The sequence below is a fragment of the Euleptes europaea genome, chromosome 8, assembly GCF_029931775.1.
Source record: "Euleptes europaea isolate rEulEur1 chromosome 8, rEulEur1.hap1, whole genome shotgun sequence".
Taxonomy (NCBI): Eukaryota; Metazoa; Chordata; class Lepidosauria; order Squamata; family Sphaerodactylidae; genus Euleptes; species Euleptes europaea.
In genome coordinates this window covers 37360498-37383112 of record NC_079319.1, presented here as the reverse complement: position 1 = coordinate 37383112, position 22615 = coordinate 37360498, and the positions used below count along the sequence as shown (strand labels likewise).

The 22615-nt window shown below is 38.7% G+C and overlaps 1 protein-coding gene across 6 annotated transcripts in view; it reads right to left on the bottom strand.

The window, feature by feature from the left end:
- The window catches only part of NCOA2 (nuclear receptor coactivator 2), a 170519-nt gene that overhangs the window by 67350 nt on the left and 80554 nt on the right, over positions 1 to 22615 (bottom strand). For all 6 annotated transcript variants that reach the window (XM_056854038.1, XM_056854037.1, XM_056854041.1 and 3 more), the window contains exons 3-5: positions 21509 to 21613; positions 20537 to 20709; positions 253 to 356 (exon numbers count right to left, since the gene is read on the bottom strand). In XM_056854038.1, the coding sequence (XP_056710016.1) occupies positions 253 to 356; positions 20537 to 20709; positions 21509 to 21594 (363 nt within the window). In that variant the 5' untranslated portion in view covers positions 21595 to 21613. The remainder of the gene's footprint in view (positions 1 to 252; positions 357 to 20536; positions 20710 to 21508; positions 21614 to 22615) is intronic.

Sequence of the window (22615 nt, the reverse complement as noted above, 5' to 3'; positions counted from 1 at the left end):
GTTACACGAATGGACAAAGAAGAAAAAACTAATAGACCAAGCACACAAACATTTATTATTTGTGTTTTGGATACACCATGCTTCTGAAGTATTCTCTCAGGAACAATACCTGGCTTGGTGCACAAATTCTTATAAATAAATGAGATACTGTTTGCCAGTCGGTATAATGATTCAAATTTACATCGTTGCTTCATCAGATATTATCTCAGTAGTGTAATTAACCATTTATACAGAAAACTTTATGTACTTCACCTCCAGCATCATTGGTCCAAGGGCATCCTTGTCAATGACACTCTGACCTGTAGATGACACATCAGCTTTCTGCACTTCATCTTCATTGGCTGCTGCTGCCTTTTCTGTACATAAAAACAAGGAAAATATACATCAAGAATTAAAGAACGTAGCAGAAAACTTTTAGATTATGCTTGCCACTATTTATCAACAGAGATGGAACCAGTCCCCATGGTCAGAGACGTACAGACCTAATTTCAGGTGGACAGCTGTGCTGGTCTGCATCAGAAGAGCTAGATTCAAGTCCAGTTGTACAACTTAAATGGCAACACTAGGGTACATGCTTTTGAGAGCCAAAGCTCCCTCACTGTATTCAACAAAGGGAACTTTGATTCTCTAAAGATTATACCTTGAATGTTCTGTGGTTTTGTTGAATATCCACTAGGTACACTGTCTTTTAAAACCCCTAAAATCCAAAAATGGAACCTTACAAGGCTAAAAATTTGTGCCAGCTTCAAAATCTGGCTTCAAATTCTGGTAAAGAAATAGCTTTCAAGGATATTTTAAGTATGTATATTGTGGAAACATTTACAAAGTTTTTTCATGCATTAACAACTACTCATGGATTCCTCATTCTTGGAAATGTATGTCCTGAATCTCTGCATTTTGAGTGAAAGAAAATAACGAAAGGAAATAAGTTAGAGTTTTGAGTTACAGGCCTAGACATATATACATAAGAATATATATATATATATCAAAAGGAGAATAATATTCCTGATTTATAAATAGTGTGCCTGTATTTATCTCAGACCTGAATGCTTGCCACATGTAAGGGTACAGCAGTGAGACAATGGGAGGGGAAGTATATAAATGGTTTAATAAATAATAAAATAAAAATGTAAAAACTCAACAACTGAATTTAGAAGGAAATCTTCCTAAAGCAAACAACCAGAATGGGATGTTAGACAGCTGTGCTCTAATATTGTACCTTTGGTTGAACACACTGTGCTTAGGTCCATGGTTTATTGTTCTCTTCTGCCATGATGAGACATGTAGAGGATAAGCATGGATTGAAGACATACCGGTAGGTTTATGAACCACAGAATGAACACATTCAATCCTTGCAGAAAGCTCACGCACAGTTGTACTTAAGAAATCTTAGATTTGAAATGGAATATTTGCAGAGCTGCACAAGATATAGTTGTACACTGAGATTCTGAAAGGCTTCTTTATTGCCATCTTGACAATAGCTAAATAAAGACATTTTAAAAATAGGTTCTTTTCTATGAAAAGCAAACTACTGCTGTTTAAAATAGATGTGAGATCCCACATGCCATTTTAGGAATAAGTGACAAATCAAAGCTTATTTAAGACTGTTAGTTGCATCAACAATTTACACTTCCTACATCTGTGGACAACCAGAAATCCCACACTATTGATAATTACTGAAACCTAGCACACTCACACTTCTATAACATACAGCTGCTTAGGAAACATAAGGCATCAGTTTCAAAACTAAAACAGCTGAGTAATGACCATGACCTTTAACAGTTCCCATTAGTTAAGCCATGTTCATGATAATGAAAGAGAGCTGAATATACAACTCAATGTCTTCCCACTTAACTACACAACAAACTTAAAGTTAAGCTACTCTGTTTGGGGCACCCATATTTAAATCTAAAACAGCTGGATGCCTTGCAAGGTCCCCCCTGCACCAAATAAGATTCAGCAATGAGCCTACAGCACCCACTTCACACAGGAGGTCATCTACATGAAGGAGGATCCTCTTGTTTCATTCCCACTCTCCCATCATGCAAAGATGCTATGTACATACATGCACGTATAAACAAAGAAATAATTCAGGGACAGAAGAATTTACAGTAGCCTTCACTCTACGGAGGGTAAAATCTAAAGAAGTTGATCTAACAAACTCTGGAAACATAATATAGTAGAAAACCTTACACATTCCAGTGGTTTTACATAGTTTTCAACATTAGATACTAATAATCTCTATAGCACATTTCAGCTGTACAATGCTTTACAATATATAAGTTTCCCCTCATTTTCCCCATAAATGAGAAACTAGCTATCAGTACACTTATCAGAAGAAGTCAGGATATTTGAAGTTTTGTACAGAATCTCTCACATGAAATTCAGTCAAACTGTCATAATATCACTAGTTTTGTCCTAAATTCAGCAATCTAAGAAGTGGTCATGAAACAGACACATACTCTGCATATTTCTTCACTGTTTACCAAAATGCTTTAATGGGGTTTCCTCTGCCTCCTAGTCACAAAAAAGAGCAACTCATGGCAACTTTGACAAATAGTATAGGAAACTATTTTATCACTACCTTTATATTAATATTTATTTATGTATATTTAATTATTTGTTCCATGCTTTTCTCCCCAGTAGGGACCCACAGCAGCTTACAATACAAAAAAGAAAATGCAACAAAAATAAAACAAGTAAAAGAAGGAAGAGAAGGCTTCTGAGCACAGAGCAGTTCCTCTCTCTCTTGACTGATCTTCCAGCTAGCTCAAGGACAAGAGCCCTTTGCCTCCTGCTCTTCATCTCACACCTTTGGACACACCCTGGTTTCAAATACCTGTGAACCAGGAGGATAACTTTGTTCACAGGGAGGAGGGTTTACTACCACCACAGTAATGGGCTCTGCCAGAACTAAAAGTAACCAGGTACAAAAATTCAACTTGCAGCAGAACAGAAAAAAGAAAATAATAATTTGAAATGCTTTATTATTTAACCCCAACGATCTTAAACCATTTGTTCAGCTACCAATACGGATCATGTCCTTTTGTAATGTGTTATTGGAAAAAAATACTTATGCTAAGGTTTATTTTTTCAGCTTCTTTTTTTAAAAAACATCTGGAAGAGGAAGTTTTGTGGCATCTCAGGAGATTAACAATTTTATTATGGAATAAGATTTATGAGTTAGAGCCATTCAGCCAAAGTGTATACCACAATAAATGCCTTAGTCTTCAAGATGCTACAGGACTCCCCTCTACCCCCACATACACGCACCACGTATTAAAAATGTTTTTGCTTAAGGCTCTTCCATTCTGGAATCTGCACACAAATCTCCCTAACAAAAGTATCAGCAAAAGGCTCTTTTCTTCAGAGAAACCCTATGCAGAAGATACTCTATTAATTTATCAGCAGCAGTATTATTAAAATTACATCATATATTACTAGGAGGTGACCTAGCATTTCTGGATTTATACTTTAGGGGATCATTAAGCAAGCAATTTCAAATATGCAAATTGATAGCTGTTTATATTTCCTTTGTGCTGTATTTGTTTAGAAAATTTATATGCTGCCTCTCTAGAGACCTGCTTGATATAGCAAATCATTCCAATTTAGTTAAAATTTTGGTACAGAGATACAAGATTATGTCTGAACCATATAGCGCCACTTCAGTCATCAGTCTTGCAAAATTGTATCAGGTTAAAAAAAAGTTATTATTTGCAGACTCTGCTGGTCTTCATTCTGGGAATATCTATTAAGTCGACACATATATCACCTATTCATTCACTATCCAGAAGACTGGACACACTAGCTGGCTATTAAGATTTCAGCTAGCTTTCTTTTCTAAAAATCTCTGTTTTTCATCCCCATATTGATTAGTATATTGTTTTGCTTAACAGGGAAGTCTTTCAACTGATGAAATGTGGTCAAGCTGGGTAATACCTTTATTATCATTTCCTTGTACAAATGTTGAATGCATCCTAATTTTTATTGGAGAAAAGACCTGAATTTTCTAAGTAAGCTATGGATTCCTGTAATTATGGATTTTTAGCCACATCCTCTAGCCTTTGACATCAAAGCTAGAATGGCTAGATTTGAGTCCAGTAGCACCTTAGAGACCAAAAAGATTTTCATGGTCTCTAAGGCACTACTGGACTCGAATCCAGCTCTTTTACTGCAGACCAACATGACTACAGTTCTGAGACAAAGCTTTTATTTTGTTCACACAAATTAATGCTGTTTTTCTAATTCAATTGTTAAACAAGGCTACAGCAAAACTGAAAGATATGTGAGAATTAAACATTAGTAAAACAAGGGACCAAAAAACTACTTGTACATACAAGATGACAAGAAAGGAAAATATTAATTCATAAGTCTTCAAATCTGGCACTTCTAGAAATGGCATATTTCACCAGATAATGTAGGCAAAAATTATTTTTGGCTAAGTGCTGTATTAAGTTCCCAATAAACAGAACAGCACATTTTTTTGCAAGAATATAGAAAAACTTTATATCAACTATACCTGCTCTACACAAACACACACTTGTTAGAGGGATTTTAAGGTAGCACCCATCAAGAATTTGGGATGGTGTTAATTGAAATTATAAAGGTAAAAAAGATACTCGAATGAAACTCTCACATGAAGATGACAGAGAGGAGGTATACTTAACAGACCCTTTCATTATCCAATATTTCCTGCTGATTCGTATAACAAACTGGTATTTAAGCAATCAGCTAGATGGGGTGGCACACTTAAGAGATGGCCAAATTACCTGTCTTACAAAGACCACTATTGCTTGTGAGGGACTTAACATCCCTTATTCTATATTTCCAAATACATTTTAATTTGTTCAGGTTTATTCAGAAGCTTTGACACCCATACAAGAGTCTTGTCTTGTGATAATAATCCAGCTCATACAGAACACTTCAGCCCAATTACTACCAGGCGCCAGGTCGAACATGCACGTTATGCCCATTCTGCAGTCAGTTCAAAATGCTCGTTAACACATACAAAGCTCTTAATGGCCTTGGACCCTCATCCCTGCAAGACCATATTTCCTGCTAAGTTCTGACATGAATGACTATTTTGCTCATCTGAGCAAAGCCTTTGGAAGTTGCCACCCTACAAAACTGCCTGTTCGCATGTGTTCTCTGTGGTGCCTCTTGTGGAACAGCCTACCTTCAGGAGGTCAGGAAGGCACCCACACTTCTATCATTCCACAGAATGTACAAAATAGTAACGTTCAAGAAAACATTTTAAAATGAAAGGATTAGAACTGTAGCAGAATAGAACAGTCCGGGACGGCGTCTTTATAATGGAATAGAATCGCAGTTTACTGCAGTGATTACTCTAGGTATGATGCTGCTTCTACTGAATTGTCTTCTACCTTTCCAGAAGGTACTGTGTCCATGGTATGCCTTGACTTAGGCAGTTTGTTGTTCATAGTGTCCTTTAATTCTGTATTACTGCACTGTTCCTTACGTGTTTTATACTATATGAGCACATTGCTTTTACTCTGTAATCCGCCTTGAGTCTCAACAAGAAAGGTGAGCTAAAAGGCAAGTAAATAAAATAAAATAGAATAGAATGCTATTTGGGGGAGGGCAACAAATCAACAATAAAAGAGTTTAGTTATCATTGGGAAAGGCAAGCAGAAATAAAATCAGAATGTCCCTCATATCTACCCTCACCACTGCTTTGAACTCACATGTAGCCTTAGATTAGGCAAGTCAGAGCTTCTCTGTCTTCAGACCACTGTTTATACCTGGAGATAATAATAATGATCTACTGTCCAGGGTTGATGTAAGGATTACCAGATAATGGCCTGTATCCAACTACACCATTAAGAAAAATTAAGTACCATTTCTTAAGAGGGGGCAGCAGTGATCCCCCCGCTTCAACTGCAGCCTACCGAGTTCTTTGATGATCTGCAGAGGGAGGTGGGAATTGGTAGAAATCGGTGCAACCTTATTATAAATGAGCACCGACACCTTTTTTTTAATACAAAAAAGCACTGGTTCTCAGCAATAAAAAGAAAACTGTAAAAAAAAAATCACAAGCTTGACCAGGGTGGTGAAGAGTTTAAAAGAATATAGACTCAGTGGTTAAAACATAAGAATAGCTTTTAGTTTCATTAATCACAACATTAAAATCCTGGAGTCTGAATCTATGAATCTCTGGTAGCTTTGTGCATGTCCTACTATTCCACTCAACAGAAAGGTGTTTATCATTCTTATAAGAATTTGTCAGCTTTTCAAAACAAAACATATACAATTATTAGCTATAACCAAATTTAAGAATTTGCAGGCATGCTATGCCATCCCTAGGAGAGGTCCCAGCTACATTTCACAACACATAACTGAAACCTAAAAGGACAATCATTAGAACAACAGGCACATTTTTTTTTTGTTAAAAAAGAAGATATTACAGGAAAAGATGTGTATCATCACGGAAAAGGTTTTGGGAGGTAAAACAAGGGGGAATTATGCATTTACACTGAACTAAAATTAGAAAAGCTGCCATATGGCTTTGTGAAGCCAGCAGCACATTCTTATTCATTAGGAAACATTCTGCCAACATAAAAACACAAGGCCCTTCCTGTACTCTCCAAATGTGTTTATCTTTTCAACATTAATGCACGATATATCATCAGCTTGCTGAAATCTCCTGCAGTGCATATTTAAAAAGCACAGCTGCACTATTTCCCAGCCTGTTTACTCGCTGAGAGAGCCTTTAGAGTGAAGATTTGCTTGACTCCCTTCCTGACACACAGCCCTCTTGTCAACAAATGAGAGCTTCTCATAATCCATTGAGAGCGAAAGCCATATTAGCCAATCCTGTATTAGCCAATCCTGAAGTACCAATGCTATCACATTTCTACTCCTCCCCTCCTTCTCTTTCCCCATTTAACTGCAGAGAACAGAAAGCGGACTTCAGTTTCACTTTTACCCCAGTGGTGTTTGATCGTATCAATTTGTTATTACATAAACAGACTGAAGTAGCAGATTTTCAAGGGCTGACAATATTCACTCCAAAGCCATGAACGTTATCCTTGAAGCCAATGTTACTTTATTTGTAGAATGCTTTAAAAGCAGCTGTGATTCTAGACTGGCCTCCTTCTCCCTCCAGATCACAGAAAAACTTTTAAATCAAGAGACACCATATAAAGCCTATACTATCCAAGGCAAACAGAGGAGTAATATGTTGTAAGTAGTTATTATTCCTGAAGAAAAAATAATTCTAAACTCTTTAGACACTGCAGTTGTGTTTTTTTTTAAAGTATTCAAAACATCTTGGGTAGATTACATTCATTTCCTTCATTTTAAAACGTTCTTTAGTTCAATCACCATTAGTATTCATTTTGTCAACCCTGGGTTTGCAAATTCACTTCAGACTAGTGCTTGCAATTCTGTTGGTTTGTTTCTAAAATTCCCTTCACTATCATATCAATTGCTTTCATTTTCTGGCTGTAACATACTTTCCATCTAACTTGAACAACAATTTAAGGGCCGAATCCCTCACCCAAAGGATGTCCCCTACCAAATGAATTGGCGAATATGAGAATGAGTCCCAGTTTTAGTGGCATTTAAGGCAAAACATAAACCAGAAAGAAAATATTTTATTTAGATGATTTGATTGCTACTGTTTACCTGCAAACCCCTTAGCAGTACCTTAGTCTGCTAACCCCTTAGTCTCCCTAACATTTTGTGGTAATTTGATAAATGTCACTCCAGATGCTATAGCACCTATTTAATATTCACTAGTCTTTAACTTGTTTGCCTATAAGAGTAGAACTCCTATTTGTCTGAAAGTTGGCAGGCCAAGTTTATTTAGTGAAGGAAACAATCACTAAAAATGTCATTCAAATTGGAGCAAACATAAAAAGTCACAGATGGAGACAGGTTTTTAGCTGAAACCTATGAAAATATATAGGATTAGTTCCTTGTTTTGATTCAATTTGTTTATATTTCAAAACAAATGAAAAAGGGTACAGTTTCAGTTCATGTTTTCATTAATTTTTGAAATAAATGCACATTCATCCTTCAACTCTGAATTTAGGAATCCTGACTGAAATCAGATATAATGCTCAACCATGGTTAAAGCCAACAAGAGAAGAGAGGGAGGAATTCACACTAGTGAGGGGAAAGAGGAAAGATAATACATTCAAAAGGCTGGTTCCCCATTTGTAAATCACAGGTTACAGGAAGCCAGTTTTAAATCTGGCCTAGACTACAGCTCCAAGATTAGATCAATAAAAAAAATTGAAATGGAAGATATAAATTTTTAAGGACTTGGCTTGATAAATCCAATCCTAACAGTAATTAAATACACTGTTTTTCTCAACTTGAGCCAAGAGAATAATTCACCACAATATCACTGTAGTTTAGCACACTTTATTCTGCTTGGGTAGACAGGGAATTTTTTAAAAAGATGTCTTTCACTATCTTTCTTTGTCTTCAATGAGGAAGTATGGTTTTATGATTAATTTACATGGTGCCACATTTAAGTATACGAAGTAAATGATCAGCCATTTTCCAGACATATATATGAAATTTACCTCACTCTAGAAAGCTGACCATATTGACTGAATAGCACTCCCCCTTCCCGGTGTCACAAAAGTATAGCCTCCTTTCTAAATGTCTTTATCACACATGGACGGATTTGGAGATGCATGCCGTGTAGGCTCTTGGCATAACACTTTCAGTGCCATTCTAAGCCTCCTGAGCTCACTGCATTCAAAGGACTCAGGATGGCACTGAGGTGTAATTCCTTCATGTACAAATAAAAGATAAAATGTATGCAACTGAGATACAACACATCTTAAATATGCCATGTTCATATAATGTTACTTTGGCACACTAGTTAAATCATAGAGCGCTCTCTCTTTTAGACCACACCAGAAATCTCTGTTTATTCACTCCCTTAAGCAAAACAACTATATTTTTGGAGTTCAAACTGATAAAGTAGTTTTTTTTTTCTAGTTTGTTACCACCTGAAAGCAAAAATCATTTAGGCACAAAACAGAAAATAAACTGAATGAAAAACTTCTCTTCATCCAATTCCACAGGGTCCTTTTATCACTTTACCTTTGACAACAATGCCTGAATTGCTTTGAAAATGAACAGCATGCCATCAAATGAAAGGGCTCTTTTAATCACTGCGACTCCTGATGCTCAAATGGTTGACAGAAGCTCTGACTTGTTAAGATTATGTCCCTTTTGCTTCAGCTTCACAGGATGAACAGCTCTTCCTTTTATGAACAGCACAGAAACTTCAGGAAGAACAAAAAGGAAAGCAACAATACCAAATGCCAGAGAGCCAACAGAAATAAACACAAGCGAGTCAGACTAAAATGCGTGCATGGCATTTTTTTGTCAGTCGGTGAAAAGGAAGGTCTCACAGGCACCGGCTTCAGAGCTGTGCAGCCTGTACAATAGGGATGCACTGTCAGAGGCAGCTATAGTGAACTACTATAGTGAACTATGCATAGAACTATGCTATAGAACTATGCTATAGTGAACTATGCATAGAACAAAGAATACCCAGGCCAGCCTTGTAAACAGGAATTGAGAAGGGGTTACCGACCCATCCCCCATTCATAGGAGATCAAGTAACACCAGCAATTAGCAGGGTCACCAAGCAGCCCTTGGGGTACAAAATTCCTGGGGTCTGGATAAGATGGGGGGAGGGGGGCCTGTGGAGCTGAAGTGGCCTTAAAGGTAAAGGTAGATCCCGGTGCAAGCACTGGGCCATGGGGTGACGTCACATCCCACCGTTTACTAGGCAGACTATGTTTAAGGGGTGGTTTGCCATTGCCTTCCCCAGTCGTCTACACTTTATCCCCAGCAAGCTGGGAACTCATTTCACCGACCTCGGAATGGAAGGCTGAGTCAACCTTGAGCCAGCTACCTGAAACCAACTTCTGTCGGGATTGAACTCAGGTCGTGAGCAGAGCTTTTGACTGCAGTACTGCAGCTTACCACTCTGCGCCACGGGGCTCCTAAACTTCAGTGGCATTACTTGCCAGTAATCTCCTGATCCTTTTCTTCTTCCCTGCTACACTGATAATTAAAATCCATAGCTGGTATGGGGTCAAGTGGCATTCAGGAGCAAAGCTCCACCCTCTCCTGGGAAGAGAGAGCAGTAGAAGCAGGATATTGTGAGATGCTCGTGCCTGAAAAGTGGGATGGAACTTGCTAGGCAAATGAAAAGCTGTTTTGCAGCAAAACAAAAGGCTCTAGGTGGTTGCTATCTGCTTTCCAAACGTGCAATACCCATTTAAGGCCACAGCCTATACCTAACCAGTTGGTGCTGTGTGTTGGATCCTTTTTACCCTATTGTAGATATACTCCTATCTATGAGGAAGGAAAGGAGAGCCAAGAGAGTGTGCCTACTTCAGTTCTATCCAGCACAAGGCTTAGGGCCAAAATACACTATATGAAATCCACCAGTCAGGATGCGGGTTCCTGACCTGACTCATGGTTATACATACAAGTGGGGATTCTCCTTTTAAAAGCTCTCAATTTCTCTGTTCGGCTGCTAACGGTGCAGGGAAAAGAAGGGCATTTGGCTTTCCTTCTATGGAGGTTTTGCCACCAGAACTGGTGCCTGGGGCGGCTGTATGGCCCTTCCTCTGGCACCATGAGTTAGGGTTGCCAAGTACCTCTTTGCCACTGGTGGGAGGTTTTGGGGGCAGAGGCTGAGAAGGGCGGGGTTTGGGGAGGGACTTCAATGCCATAGAGTCCAATTGCCAAGGAGGCCATTTTCTCTAGGGGAACTGATCTCTATCGGCTGAAGATCAGTTGTAATAGCAGGAGATCTCCAGCTGGCACCTGGAGGTTGGCAACCCTACCATGAGTCCACCTCAGGGCACACAGTCAGAGGAAGGGGCCAACAGGATTCCGCCCCCCCCCCATCACTATTGCTGGTGGCCAAAATGCTGCAGGAGGCAATCCTGGCCCCTCCCTCCTCCACACCCTGTTTGCAGTGCTTTTTAAAGGTGAGTTTTATTCTTCAAATATAACCATGAGCTGGGTCATGAACCTGTGCCCTGACTAGTGGATTTTGAATTGTGAATTCTGGCCCTTAGAGTTGTATGTTGTATGTAAGTGGTGAGAGGCTATTAAGCAACTAGATAATTACTTTCTTTAAACCTGCACAGCTGAAATAAACAATGGTAATACGATACGCATATTAGGACCAACTGAAACAAAACAAGCAAGCTTTTGAGTACACCAGAATTCATCAGGCTGAATGACATGCAAGAAAAAGAGGAAGGAGATATTGTTAGGCATACAAAAGCTGCAGCCTGCAGTCTAATTGTTTTAAAATGCAATAAAGGATATATTGCACAGATTTACAGTGCTAGCATATACATGTTTACTCAGAAGCAAGTTTTGCTTCGTTCAATGGCTCTTACTCTCAGGTAAACATACACTGCAGCCTGAATTAGGTTAGATTTTACTTGCTGCAAAAATCTCTCACATTGTACTACAATATGCCCATACAATATGCCCATACAGTGAATCAGTGGTGGCTCTCTGTTAGAAAACATACAGCCAGTAGTAATTTAGATATGCTTCTAGTGCTAACTGGATTACAGAAGTCTCTTATGAAACAGAATAAAAGTAAAGAGAACTGGAACAGTGGTTATCTTCAGCTAGCAAAACTGGATGTTAGGTGGAACACAACCGTCTCCTGATAAGAAACAACACCTCAAGAAATGGAGTAAACGTTCTCTTACAGCCTACCCATTCATAAGAACTCAGATTGCTAACACCACAAAATCCCAACAATAACACAGCCTAAAATATACATCTCAAGTACCTTTCTATAATGTTAAAGTGAATTTTAGCATACTTATAATTCTGCACTATGCAATATAGTCCGCTGACTGCTTTGATCTGCAAAGACGGATTAATCTTCAAGAGTGTCCTGCCTGTGGTTAACTTGACCATTTATTTTAACAGGCCAAACTACAGTAGTAGAAAAGAGTATCTGAAGAAGTGAGCTGTGGCTCACGAAAGCTCATACCCTGCCAGAAAATATTTTTGTTAGTCTTTAAGGTGCTACTGGACTCTTGCTCTTTTCTACTACTGCAGACAGACTAACACGGCTACCCACTGTACTACCCTTCTTCATGGAAGGCCAAACTACATTACTGAAGTAGTTCTGCCATGGACTCATATCACAGCTGGGCATGCCAGGAACTCAAGATACTTTCTAAAGATTTACTGAAGTTTGCAAGCCATGTAGAAACTTCACAGAACTACTTCATCATGTACAAAACGATCTGGGCCAACAAATGAATGCCGTGGGGACCTATCTAACATTTAGAAAAAGGAGATGAACCCCTTAAAAATAAGATACATACACAAAAAGTTATTATTGCACATAACTGTAACTTGCATGCAAATGTAAGACGATTCGCCCCCTCTCTTTTTTGATGGCATACCTGTTTAAAAATCTAGTCTTGCATTTGAGTAAATACTTTAAGAAGCTGAAGAGTAGAAGAGGTGGTGCTATCAGATTGCAAGATTGACAGAAAGGTTGTAAGAATCTCTTAAGTAGTATTGTGATTTAGAACTACTTAATAACCTGGTGGCAGACCTCAAGCCTTCAGCAAAGGTTCCTTTCTGCCACAACCAAATTATGAGCTCCCTGAAGAAAGGAGAACTGAAATTTGCCAAAATGGACTCAGTGTGCAGATACATCACTGAAGAACAGGAAAACATAAATATCTCTGAAAGAAAGTATGCCACAGAAATCTATATGAAAGTGGCTATAATAAAACCAAGAATTAAAAAACCAACAAACTTTAAATATACTATATGGATATGCAACTGGAACCCAGTCTGGCTCCACCCCCCTCCCCCAGAAAAGTATTTTCATGAGATCTGGAATATAGACCATTACCAAGGATTTGTTTTATTGTTACGCACTTAGTCTTATTTCACTCACTTGAACCAAACATAGGTGAAGAGATACATAACCCTCTCCTGTCCAATGTGAACGGCAACAAACATCTCTCCTTTTATGTGCTTCAGACATCCATTCCAAGACACACGAAAAGTGTGCTGTTTAAATCCTTCCTCCATCCCACGGGAACAGCATCCAGTACAGAATCAATATCCTATTGTTAAGGGATTATTGGAGTCTTCCTCCCTTCCATGGGTTTGCTGTAAACACAGCACAGCGTTACATCTACATTGTCAATGACTGTAATTAACACTAGCAGGATTTTCTTTGTTAACTGGAGTTTGAAACCAGGATTTCAAGTGGGTTTGCAAACTTTGGTTACCAGGGAATCTGGAGAGCATCAGCGTAGATATAATGTTACAATGTGAATAAATCAAACCAGAGAACACATTTTGGGCGCAAAGGAGGGCAAGAACGGATTGATGTGCTCCTTCCTGGTTCTTTAACCAAAGAGATGGAATTTTCAGGCTGCACTGGGTTAGATGCTCTGTCAAAGTGGCAACAGAAGTGAATGCGGGGGGGGGGGGATTTCAAGGCCTTTACTGCTACTCATATGAAGTCAAGTCTGAAGAACCCTTTGTTTACATGTAGATGCACATAAAACTGGTTCAACTGGCACAGCCAATGCTAGCAACCCTTTAGGATTAAGAATACGTGGTAAGCAACCTTCTGGGCACCTAGACATTTCAGCTCTAATTGAAATAAATCCGACTTAACAGGACACAACCAAGAGTTCTTTAAAATGTAAACAATGTGATGTGAATCCAAAATTCTAAATGTGATTCCAACTAATGTTTAAAATGTCTCACAAGAAAACCAGGCTATGAGGCTCTCTATGAAGCAAATGCAACTGCATGCTGACTATATTAATAACTAAAATTTTAATTTCACCAGTGTCAGAAAAAAAACGGACATTCTACATTTAACAGGTCAAACTGTTACAGTCCATTCCTGAACTGAAAGGATGAAAGTCCTTTGGAGGCTAGGAAGGGTCTGCACTGACATTTGTGCCCCCTGTGCCGGCGCCCATGCCACTTACACCGTCCAGAGTGGCACGAACGCCGGCACCCAGGGATGCTAGCTGGGCCTTCTGCTGGCGTCCCACCGGAGCAAAGGTCCACGCTGGTGTCCTGGGGGTGGGGGGGGCGTTCCCGGTAAAAATTTAAAAAAGCCCCTGAAAGGCTTTTTAAAGCCTTTTGGCGACCTGAGAACAGCTTTGGAGGTGCTGTGGTGGTGCCTCAGCCGTGCCATCCTCAGCTGCCAAAGGCTCAGGAATGGGCTGTTAGGGAATTACTAACTCTTTAGGCAAGGGAGCAGTACAGCCGATCTAATTGGATATCTAATCCTAACACTTTATGATAAAAAGGTAAAGGTCCCCTGTGTAAGCACCGGGTCATTCCTGACCCATGGGGTGACGTCACATCCCGACGTTTCCTAGGCAGACTTTGTTTATGGGGCGGTTTGCCAGTGCCTTCCCTAGTCATCTTCCCTTTACCCCTAGCAAGCTGGGTACATTTGACCGACCTCGGAAGGATGGAAGGCTGAGTCAACCTTGAGCTGGCTACTTTTGTATGTGTGTGTGTGTGCACTGATCAACCTGCATTTCTTCCAGAAATGTACATAACTCAGAACTAAGATAGAAAGTCAATCATCCGGTAAATTTAACCCCCTCCATATAGTTCAACAGTAACTTTGAAATATCTACTAAAAAAAGAAAGGAATGAATATATATTAAAGCAACATTGGAATCCTGAAATGGTTTCTTTAAAGCAACAATTATCCATTAAACAATTTGCATACATTTTTACATATGCACATTAAACATCCTATTCAGCAGTGTACAAATAGAGCAGACTCAAGTTCTCTAACTTCCAAAGAAAGGAAGATTGGTAGCATAAGGACAGTTCTTGCATTACATTTTTAAGTCACACTGTATTTTTATGGCACACAAATGCTACCAGAAGTCCCAGCAGTGTCTTTAAATAGGAAAGGTTCATGTATCTAGTTCCAAGAAAGACTTACACTGCTAAGTCATACTGCTAAGGATTTTCTACATGCCAGCCCTTTTCTTTGAAAGTAAACATGCAAGCCTTACTATATTATATTGTCAGATTAGAAAGCACTCCAGTAACTTAAAAAGTAGCATAAATGTGGTCCCAAGCAAAGGAGCTGAAATATTAATATAATTCAGAATTACAGATGTGGAGCTCAGGGGTTGTTCACTATAATTTGGTGTGGAACAGATGCTGAACAAGTCCCAGAAGAGGAGGGAGAAAAGTTGTTCATGGAATGTATAATAAACGCATTAGCAATTGATATATGGGAGCCCATGGTTCTTGATTACTTTTTTTAAAAATACCAAGAATAATCCTCAGCTGCTTGTAATGCCATTAAGGTGAAATCTCGTTTGTCCAAAGCTAAGGCAGGATCCCTGAAAACAAACTGCAGTAAACAAACATCACAGATTACCCCTAGATGTTCTATACCAGCAGTTCACTCTAGGAACTCACTCTAGTAACCAACAGGACACATTATACTGATCAACATGTATATATGCTGTGAAGAAAAAAATTACCAACTAATGTACGACATAAGATCCTATTTCCAGGGTCAGATCTTGGTTTTCAATATACAAAAGAGAGCAATGGAAAGGGCAGGGGCAGCCTTTAGGAAGGGCTGGCCCGCCATCCACTTTCAGAGGGTTCACGAACCACTTTTGGATCCATAGGTTGGGAAACACTGTTATATACCGGAAACACTGTTCTATACCTTTCTCCATGGAAAAAAGCAGATTGCCCCAAGGACAAAATGTTGGGAGAAGGGAGTTGACTGAAAAGGCAGCAGAATGTTGAGAAGTTACTGCATTAGACAAGAGTGTCTGTTCTCCTAGTACCCTTATATTAATCCAACATACAGGCAACATTCTGAGAGCCAGTGTGGTGTTGTGGTTAGCCTGACAGACTAGAATCTGGAAGACCCAGGATTGAATCCTCACTCTGACACAGAAGCTTGAAGGGTGACCCTGGGCCAGTCACCCACACTCAGCCTAGCCTACTTCACAGAGTTGTTGGAAGGATAAAATGGAGGAGAGAACACAATGTAAGCAGCTTTGGGCTCAGTGGAGAGAAAGGTGGGGTCTAAATTAACAAAATAAAACAAAATTGTTCTAAGGTTCCAGTAAGAGGGATTGCTAAAAAAAAAAAAAACACCCTAAAAATGTATTTATATGTGACCCTTACTATTTATTAACTTCAGCAAAGGGAACAGTAGGTAATTAAGCAAGACACCAAGGATACAAAGGTGAACATGTGCTATCAGAGCTAAAATGAGGAACTGTAGTTGCTTTTCAAGTACTTATCAGTTGCTTGAGTCTGTCTCACTAGGTTTTTAAAATGGTATAATCCATCCATCTCTTGCAATTATTGTTCATCTTCAACTTAATTTCATTTATAAATATATATGAAATTAACACAGTGGTTAAGAGTCTAATATATAACACTGTTTTGAAAATGAAAGCTGGCAGTTGTAACATGAGTATTAACAACTAGATTGTTTATCGCTATCTCGATAACTAGGCAGTGCACTACTGCATATTTAACATGCTGATCATTGAGCCTGTTCAGAAGACTTTGTCCTGGCAGGAAAGCAATGGAGTCTGTCACAGGGAAGGCCAGAAAAGGACATAAAAAATCAAGAAGGCCAGATTGACAGGTAAAGTTGCAATTACAGTATATAGATCAGAAAACGTGTGTTTTTCAAGGCCTGAATCAAAACAGAGCAAGCAAATGTGGTCTTATACACCATGGAAATCTCAATATCTCTTCCCCCCCACCCCTCCCCCCCAAAAAAACAGTAAACACAGACAAATCAGTGTTATTTTCCAAACTAGAACTATCTGCTAAGGCTCATTTTCAAACTTAATATTACTGGAAAGGAGTTTGCAGAAGGGATCTTTGCCTATCTCCCCTTTCCTGTTCCATCCTCCAACAAGCAGAAAGAAGTTGTCCCTCAAGTTTGGAGGGATTGTGAGAAATGGTGTGACATGCAATAAAGACAGCTGTGGGGGTAATCATCAGAAATCAGCCCCCTTTGCTTTTGGGCAAACACCTGACTTACAGAGGAAAGCTCAATCATAGTCATGACACTTATTTCAAATTATGTCAAAGGTACAATGAAAAATGAGAAAAACAGACCGCTGTTAACAAGAAAGACTTTAGCAAACAGAGAGAGACACTGCAAACAGACGAGATAAAGCATCATCCTTGCAACTAGTTTTTTTCCCATTAGCATATATAGCAGCTGGCACTTCCATAGCTAAAGCAGCATCCTATTCTGGCAAGGCAAAGGAAGCATGTATGTGTAAGCCTCACATGGAAAGTTTTGAGGGGCCGTTTCAAGCACGGGCGCCCGTGCAGGGTGCACAAATGCCGGTGCAGACCCTTCCTGACCTCCAAAGGACTTTCGTCCTTTCAGGTCAGGAACGGGCTGTAAGAGTTTGACCTCTGTTTAAATGTAGAATTAGTCTGTAGGATAATTTGATTGCCTTTAAGTATCTATAACCCTAATTCTTGAGCAGATATTGGTATAATTACATTAGTCATATGTTTCAAAGTTGGCACGGTAGCCAGGAGATACTAGGTGAGTTGTTCAGTTCACTGGTAAAGACAAGCATATCCATTTTGAATTTGGATTAATGACATAACTGCTCAAATAACTAGGAATGTTCTTCTAAAGACCAACTGAGTGTTGCTAGAACAAAACAACATAAGAAAATAGGGAAGATCTACTGAAAGTGAGTATCATACAGCCTCTCTTACAACTGAGTACTTGTTTTTAAAATCTGTTTTTAAATACTGGCATCTTGTTCAGGTTATCCATGATGCCATAATAAACCAATTATGATATACAGTCAGACTAAAAATATTTCTGGTGCTAATACAATACAGAGTCAGCAACTTTGGCATGGATCAAGTCTGCCTCAGGGACGTTTTTCATGTGACAATTGTAAGTACTGTTGCTACACAACTAGAATGAAGGATTTTATGAACCCAATGGTTAGAAGACAATATGAGCTCAGAAATCTTATCAGAGGCAAATCTGCCTGTGTGGTATATTCCACTGGGCATCTCTACAATATATATTATATAGGCAGGGTTCCAGAAATCTTAAAATGATAATTGGCAAACATGCTATCAATATAGTCCCCAGGGACTAGGGGCAGCTACAGTTAAAAAAAAAAACCTGGCTAGAGCTCTCTCATGATGTTAGGAAACAGGAATATTGTTCTTTTTGGCAACTGACAAAAAGTCACCATAATAAAGAAAAGGTTTTACTTTAAAAAAATAGGTCAAGTGGATTTTGACTCCATTCAGTCAATACACCTCAGGAATTAAATAAAATATTGGATCTGTTCCCAGTAATATAATTAACAGGTGTTTTCACTGTTACAGATGTATGCTTTTAAAAGTAAAGCAAGCACTCTAGACATATAGATCAATAAACATTGTAAGAGTTAGTAAGCTACAAATTCTTTTTGAAAAAAGATATCAAAGTTTCTCCCCATGCTCTTTGTTGGAGGTAACCTTAATTTAGATTTTTGAAAGCTTCTATAGCATTCACTTATTTTGGTGTAAATAATGGTTGCAGTTATAAGTGGCTTACAATATAGGTTTTTCAGTTTTGGTTAAGTATGTTAACAATCAGATTATGAGAATATTATGTTTGAGTTTTTGGTTTCTTCACTGGCTTAGTTTTTATTAGGTTAATTTATTTAAAGTTCCTTCGAGTAAAGGTAAAGGTCCCCTGTGCAAGCACCAAGTCATTCCTGACCCATGGGGTGACGTCACATCCCGACGTTTACGAGGCAGACTTTGTTTACGGGGTGGTTGCCAGCGCCTTCCCCAGTCATCTTCCCTTTACCCCCAGCAAGCTGGGTCCTCATTTTACTGACCTCGGAAGGATGGAAGGCTGAGTCAATCTTCAGCCGGCTACCTGAAACCAACTTCTGTCGGGATCGAACTCAAGTCGTGAGCAGAGCTTGGCCTGCACTACTGCAGCTTACCACTCTGCGCCACGGGGCTCCTTAGAGTAGTGTTTATACTAGTGTTTATATTTCAAATATCTTTCTGAATTATTTAAATACCTTTATAATAACTGGGATTTGTTGTTGTACATCATAATGCATGTTTTATTATTTACCAATGTTACCATGTGCTATTGCAGTTTATCTTCGTAGTCTAACTATTATTTATGTATTCTTTTACAGTCCCCAGATGAAGAGCTAATTGTTTAACGCAGGTTGGGATTTGTATTTCAGAAACAAATCTGTATCCTGCACTGTTTTTTTAAATAAATATACCTCTTGAATTTCATTTGCAGCAATAATACACCAATTCTCCCCACCCCCAAATTAGCCACACAGTACCATCTCTTATTCCATTAGAAAACTTGAGGTCCCATACCTATCAAAAGGGCAGCAAAAGAGGTCCACCCACAGATGAGGAAGGGTTTTCTGAATGCTTAGATTACCCCAGTATACAGAAAATTATGTATATTTTTAAAAAGCAACAATGCCTCCTAAGCATACAGAATGCTGAAAGCAGTAAACATCAGCTTAAGAATAAATATTTGAATAAAATGAAGCTGCCAATTCCCGTCGTGCCACTGGAGGAGGGCTTTAAAAAAAATCAGGACCTGCCAAAAGCTATAGCGTTATAATAATCTACTGTAGCAATATACTAGTTTTTCTGAATATTCGTTTTTCATTTTAAAAAGAATCTTCAGCCTTTTCATTGTTCCACAACAAAAATGGATAAGACTTTTTAATAAATTAAAAGCTGGGAATTCAGAGTAACTAGTTGCAATGTATCATTATAATGCTATAGTGATCTAGCAATTTCCAAAAACTCCAAAGAAAGCCCTGAGAGGGCTTGTAGTTGCAAGGGTTGAGACAAGGAAAGTACCTGGAAAACTACCATGTGAATGCTCTGTGGCTGCTGTCAATGCATTTGCAGTAGCAACAAGAGGTACGTGGAATTTGTTTCTGTGAAAGCAGTTATAAAAGAATGACAGGCAACAGCTACTGGGTCACAGTACTGTAATAGATGTTCAGTATGTTGCAGCTGATGCTTGTGACCCTGTGGAAAATACCAGAGTTCTTGTGGCATAACTTTCAGTCTAGTGTGTCCACACATACCTACATGCAAGTAGAGAGAAAAAATTGGAACTATGGAGCAAAAGTCCATAATGGGGTAGCAGGTTTTTGATAATGGTATGTAGAATCATCTTTTCAAAATAGACAAATTGCAGGTAGACAAGTGGGTCCACCACAAAAATTCAAAAGGGAACAGTTGTATGATAACTTTTATTAGGATCAACTAAAATGTCACAAAGCAGTGTGGAAGCTTTTGAGTTCCCCATAACTCGTCTTTAATAAAAAAAGGGGGGGGGAGAGAAAGAAGAAAAAAAGAGATATCGAAGTTAAGATGACTGAAGCTTTGGGGGGGGGGGGGAATTCAGGACATACACAAATGTCAATCCATCATAAAACACTCTCCTTACCTTGTTCTTTTATTTGACGAATCTGCTTCACAGTTTCTTTCAAAATTGCACATTTGTCGGGTTTGAAGTTAAAGTTGTCAATATCATTAAAATTAGCAAAAATCAGCTCTGCAAGCTCTTCTATGTATTTATTCTCTTGTTCACGATTACGTTTTTCAGTGCTTCTTTTAGGACTGAAAAACATTTAAAATTAAGGCTTAAACAGAAAAATATAATAAAAAATAGAATGTATTATTATTAATATTTGAACCAAAGTAAGAAATGCAGAATAACCCAGTCAACTCAAGGACAAATTTATTTCCAAAGCTTAAAATGCTGAAAGAGGGAAAAATGAAACATTGATACTTCTCAATAGATACCTCTTAACATAGTGATTGGATTTATAAATGCCAGTATTAATGTTATTTCCATGTTAAAGAGAAATATGAACGTATCTGAAGAGCACACTCACATACAAAGTTATCTCATATCAGAGACAGAAAGCAAACTATTGTGTACTTCTATTAATTACTTCTGAGCTGTGTTATAGCATTACTCTGTACTGAGGGATTAATGCTATAATTTGTTCTTTTAGGGGGTGATTTCAACATTTTTAAGATACTTTTTCTTGCAAAAAAATCAGTATTATGAGTACACAATGTTATTTTAGAGAGCATTTATTCACAATTGTTTAAAACTGCAGTTGACTCTTAGAAATCACCTTTTTTGTCCAGGTGTGTGATTTTCAAGATTTGCTGTCAATGGTTCTCGACTGCAATATTTTTTGCTTGGCTATGTTTATTGTGGTTTTGTGTGTGTGAACTATTCTGATTTTTTTTGAAAATGTTGCGAGCTGCATTGAGGCAGATATTTTAAGGAATAAAAATTATACGAAACTGCTTAAACCATTCCATTATATATTTCTACACACCCCCAACAAACTCCTATGCAATGCTTGAGTTTATCAAGTTCTAGCATAACATTCTAACCAACCTGGGTCCAAGTTGATCAGGACATTCCTTGCGTTTTCTTGACTCTGCCCTGGCTGGGTCAGAGGAGTTTTCGCCAATGCCACTCATCTTAAACACATATCAGCAACTGAAAAAGAGGAAGACATAACATGTAGCTTCAGAATAAATGCTTCTTTTTTTGCTCCACGGGTGTTTCATCAATTTTCCATTAGTTATTTGTCTCATCTTCTTAATTATCCCACCACCTTGTACGACTGGAGTGGAATTGGGGGACGCTGGCTGCCAGTTGTTTAAGACCCAGGCTGAGCGTTTGTTCCTCTCCTCCTGCAGGTTCTGAAATGTGGCTATGAGCCTTTTGGCCTTGATGGACCACTAAGGTTGCCACGTCTCTCTTCACAACCGGTGGGAGGTTTTTGGGGCGGAACCTGAGGAGGGTGGGGTTTGAGGAGGTAAAGGACTTCAATGCCATAGAGTCCAATTGCCAAAGCGGCCATTCTCTCCAGGTGAACTGATCTCTATTGGCTGGAAATCAGTTGTAATAGCAGGAGATCTCCAGCTAGTACCTGGAGGTTGGCAACCCTATGGACCACTCTAGTGGACTACAGTCCAGCCCAGGATATCTAGTGTACCTTTACCCCCTATTTAAATAGTATTTTGTGTATTTAAATTGTACTGATTATTTTGTAATCCACTTGGGTCCTCATTGGGGAGGGAATTGGGGTAAGAAATACCATAAATAAGACTTGGTTCATATTTTCCTTCTATCACAATTAAATGTATTCACATGTTCTAGCAGAATAATTTCTATGCCTTTCTTTTTGTGTTCTGGTACAATGAGGAAGTTATATAATGCATAAAGTAGGTTATTCATTAGAAAAGGTTAAAAAAATTACATGAGATATTGGACTGCCACTACTAGAATGTGACTGTTTAAAGCAGAAGTGAGGAAGCATCTAGTGCTGCCTTTTAACTGCTTATATATTTGCCTAGAAAAGCTGAAGTTTCCACTTTTCTAGCTTTTTGAAGGGCAGAGATTATATGAGTTTGTTCTCCTTATTCTCCATATACATAGATCTGGGAAAACTCAGGGAAGGTACCTCCCCCACAAGTTAAGACTTTGAGAGAGCAA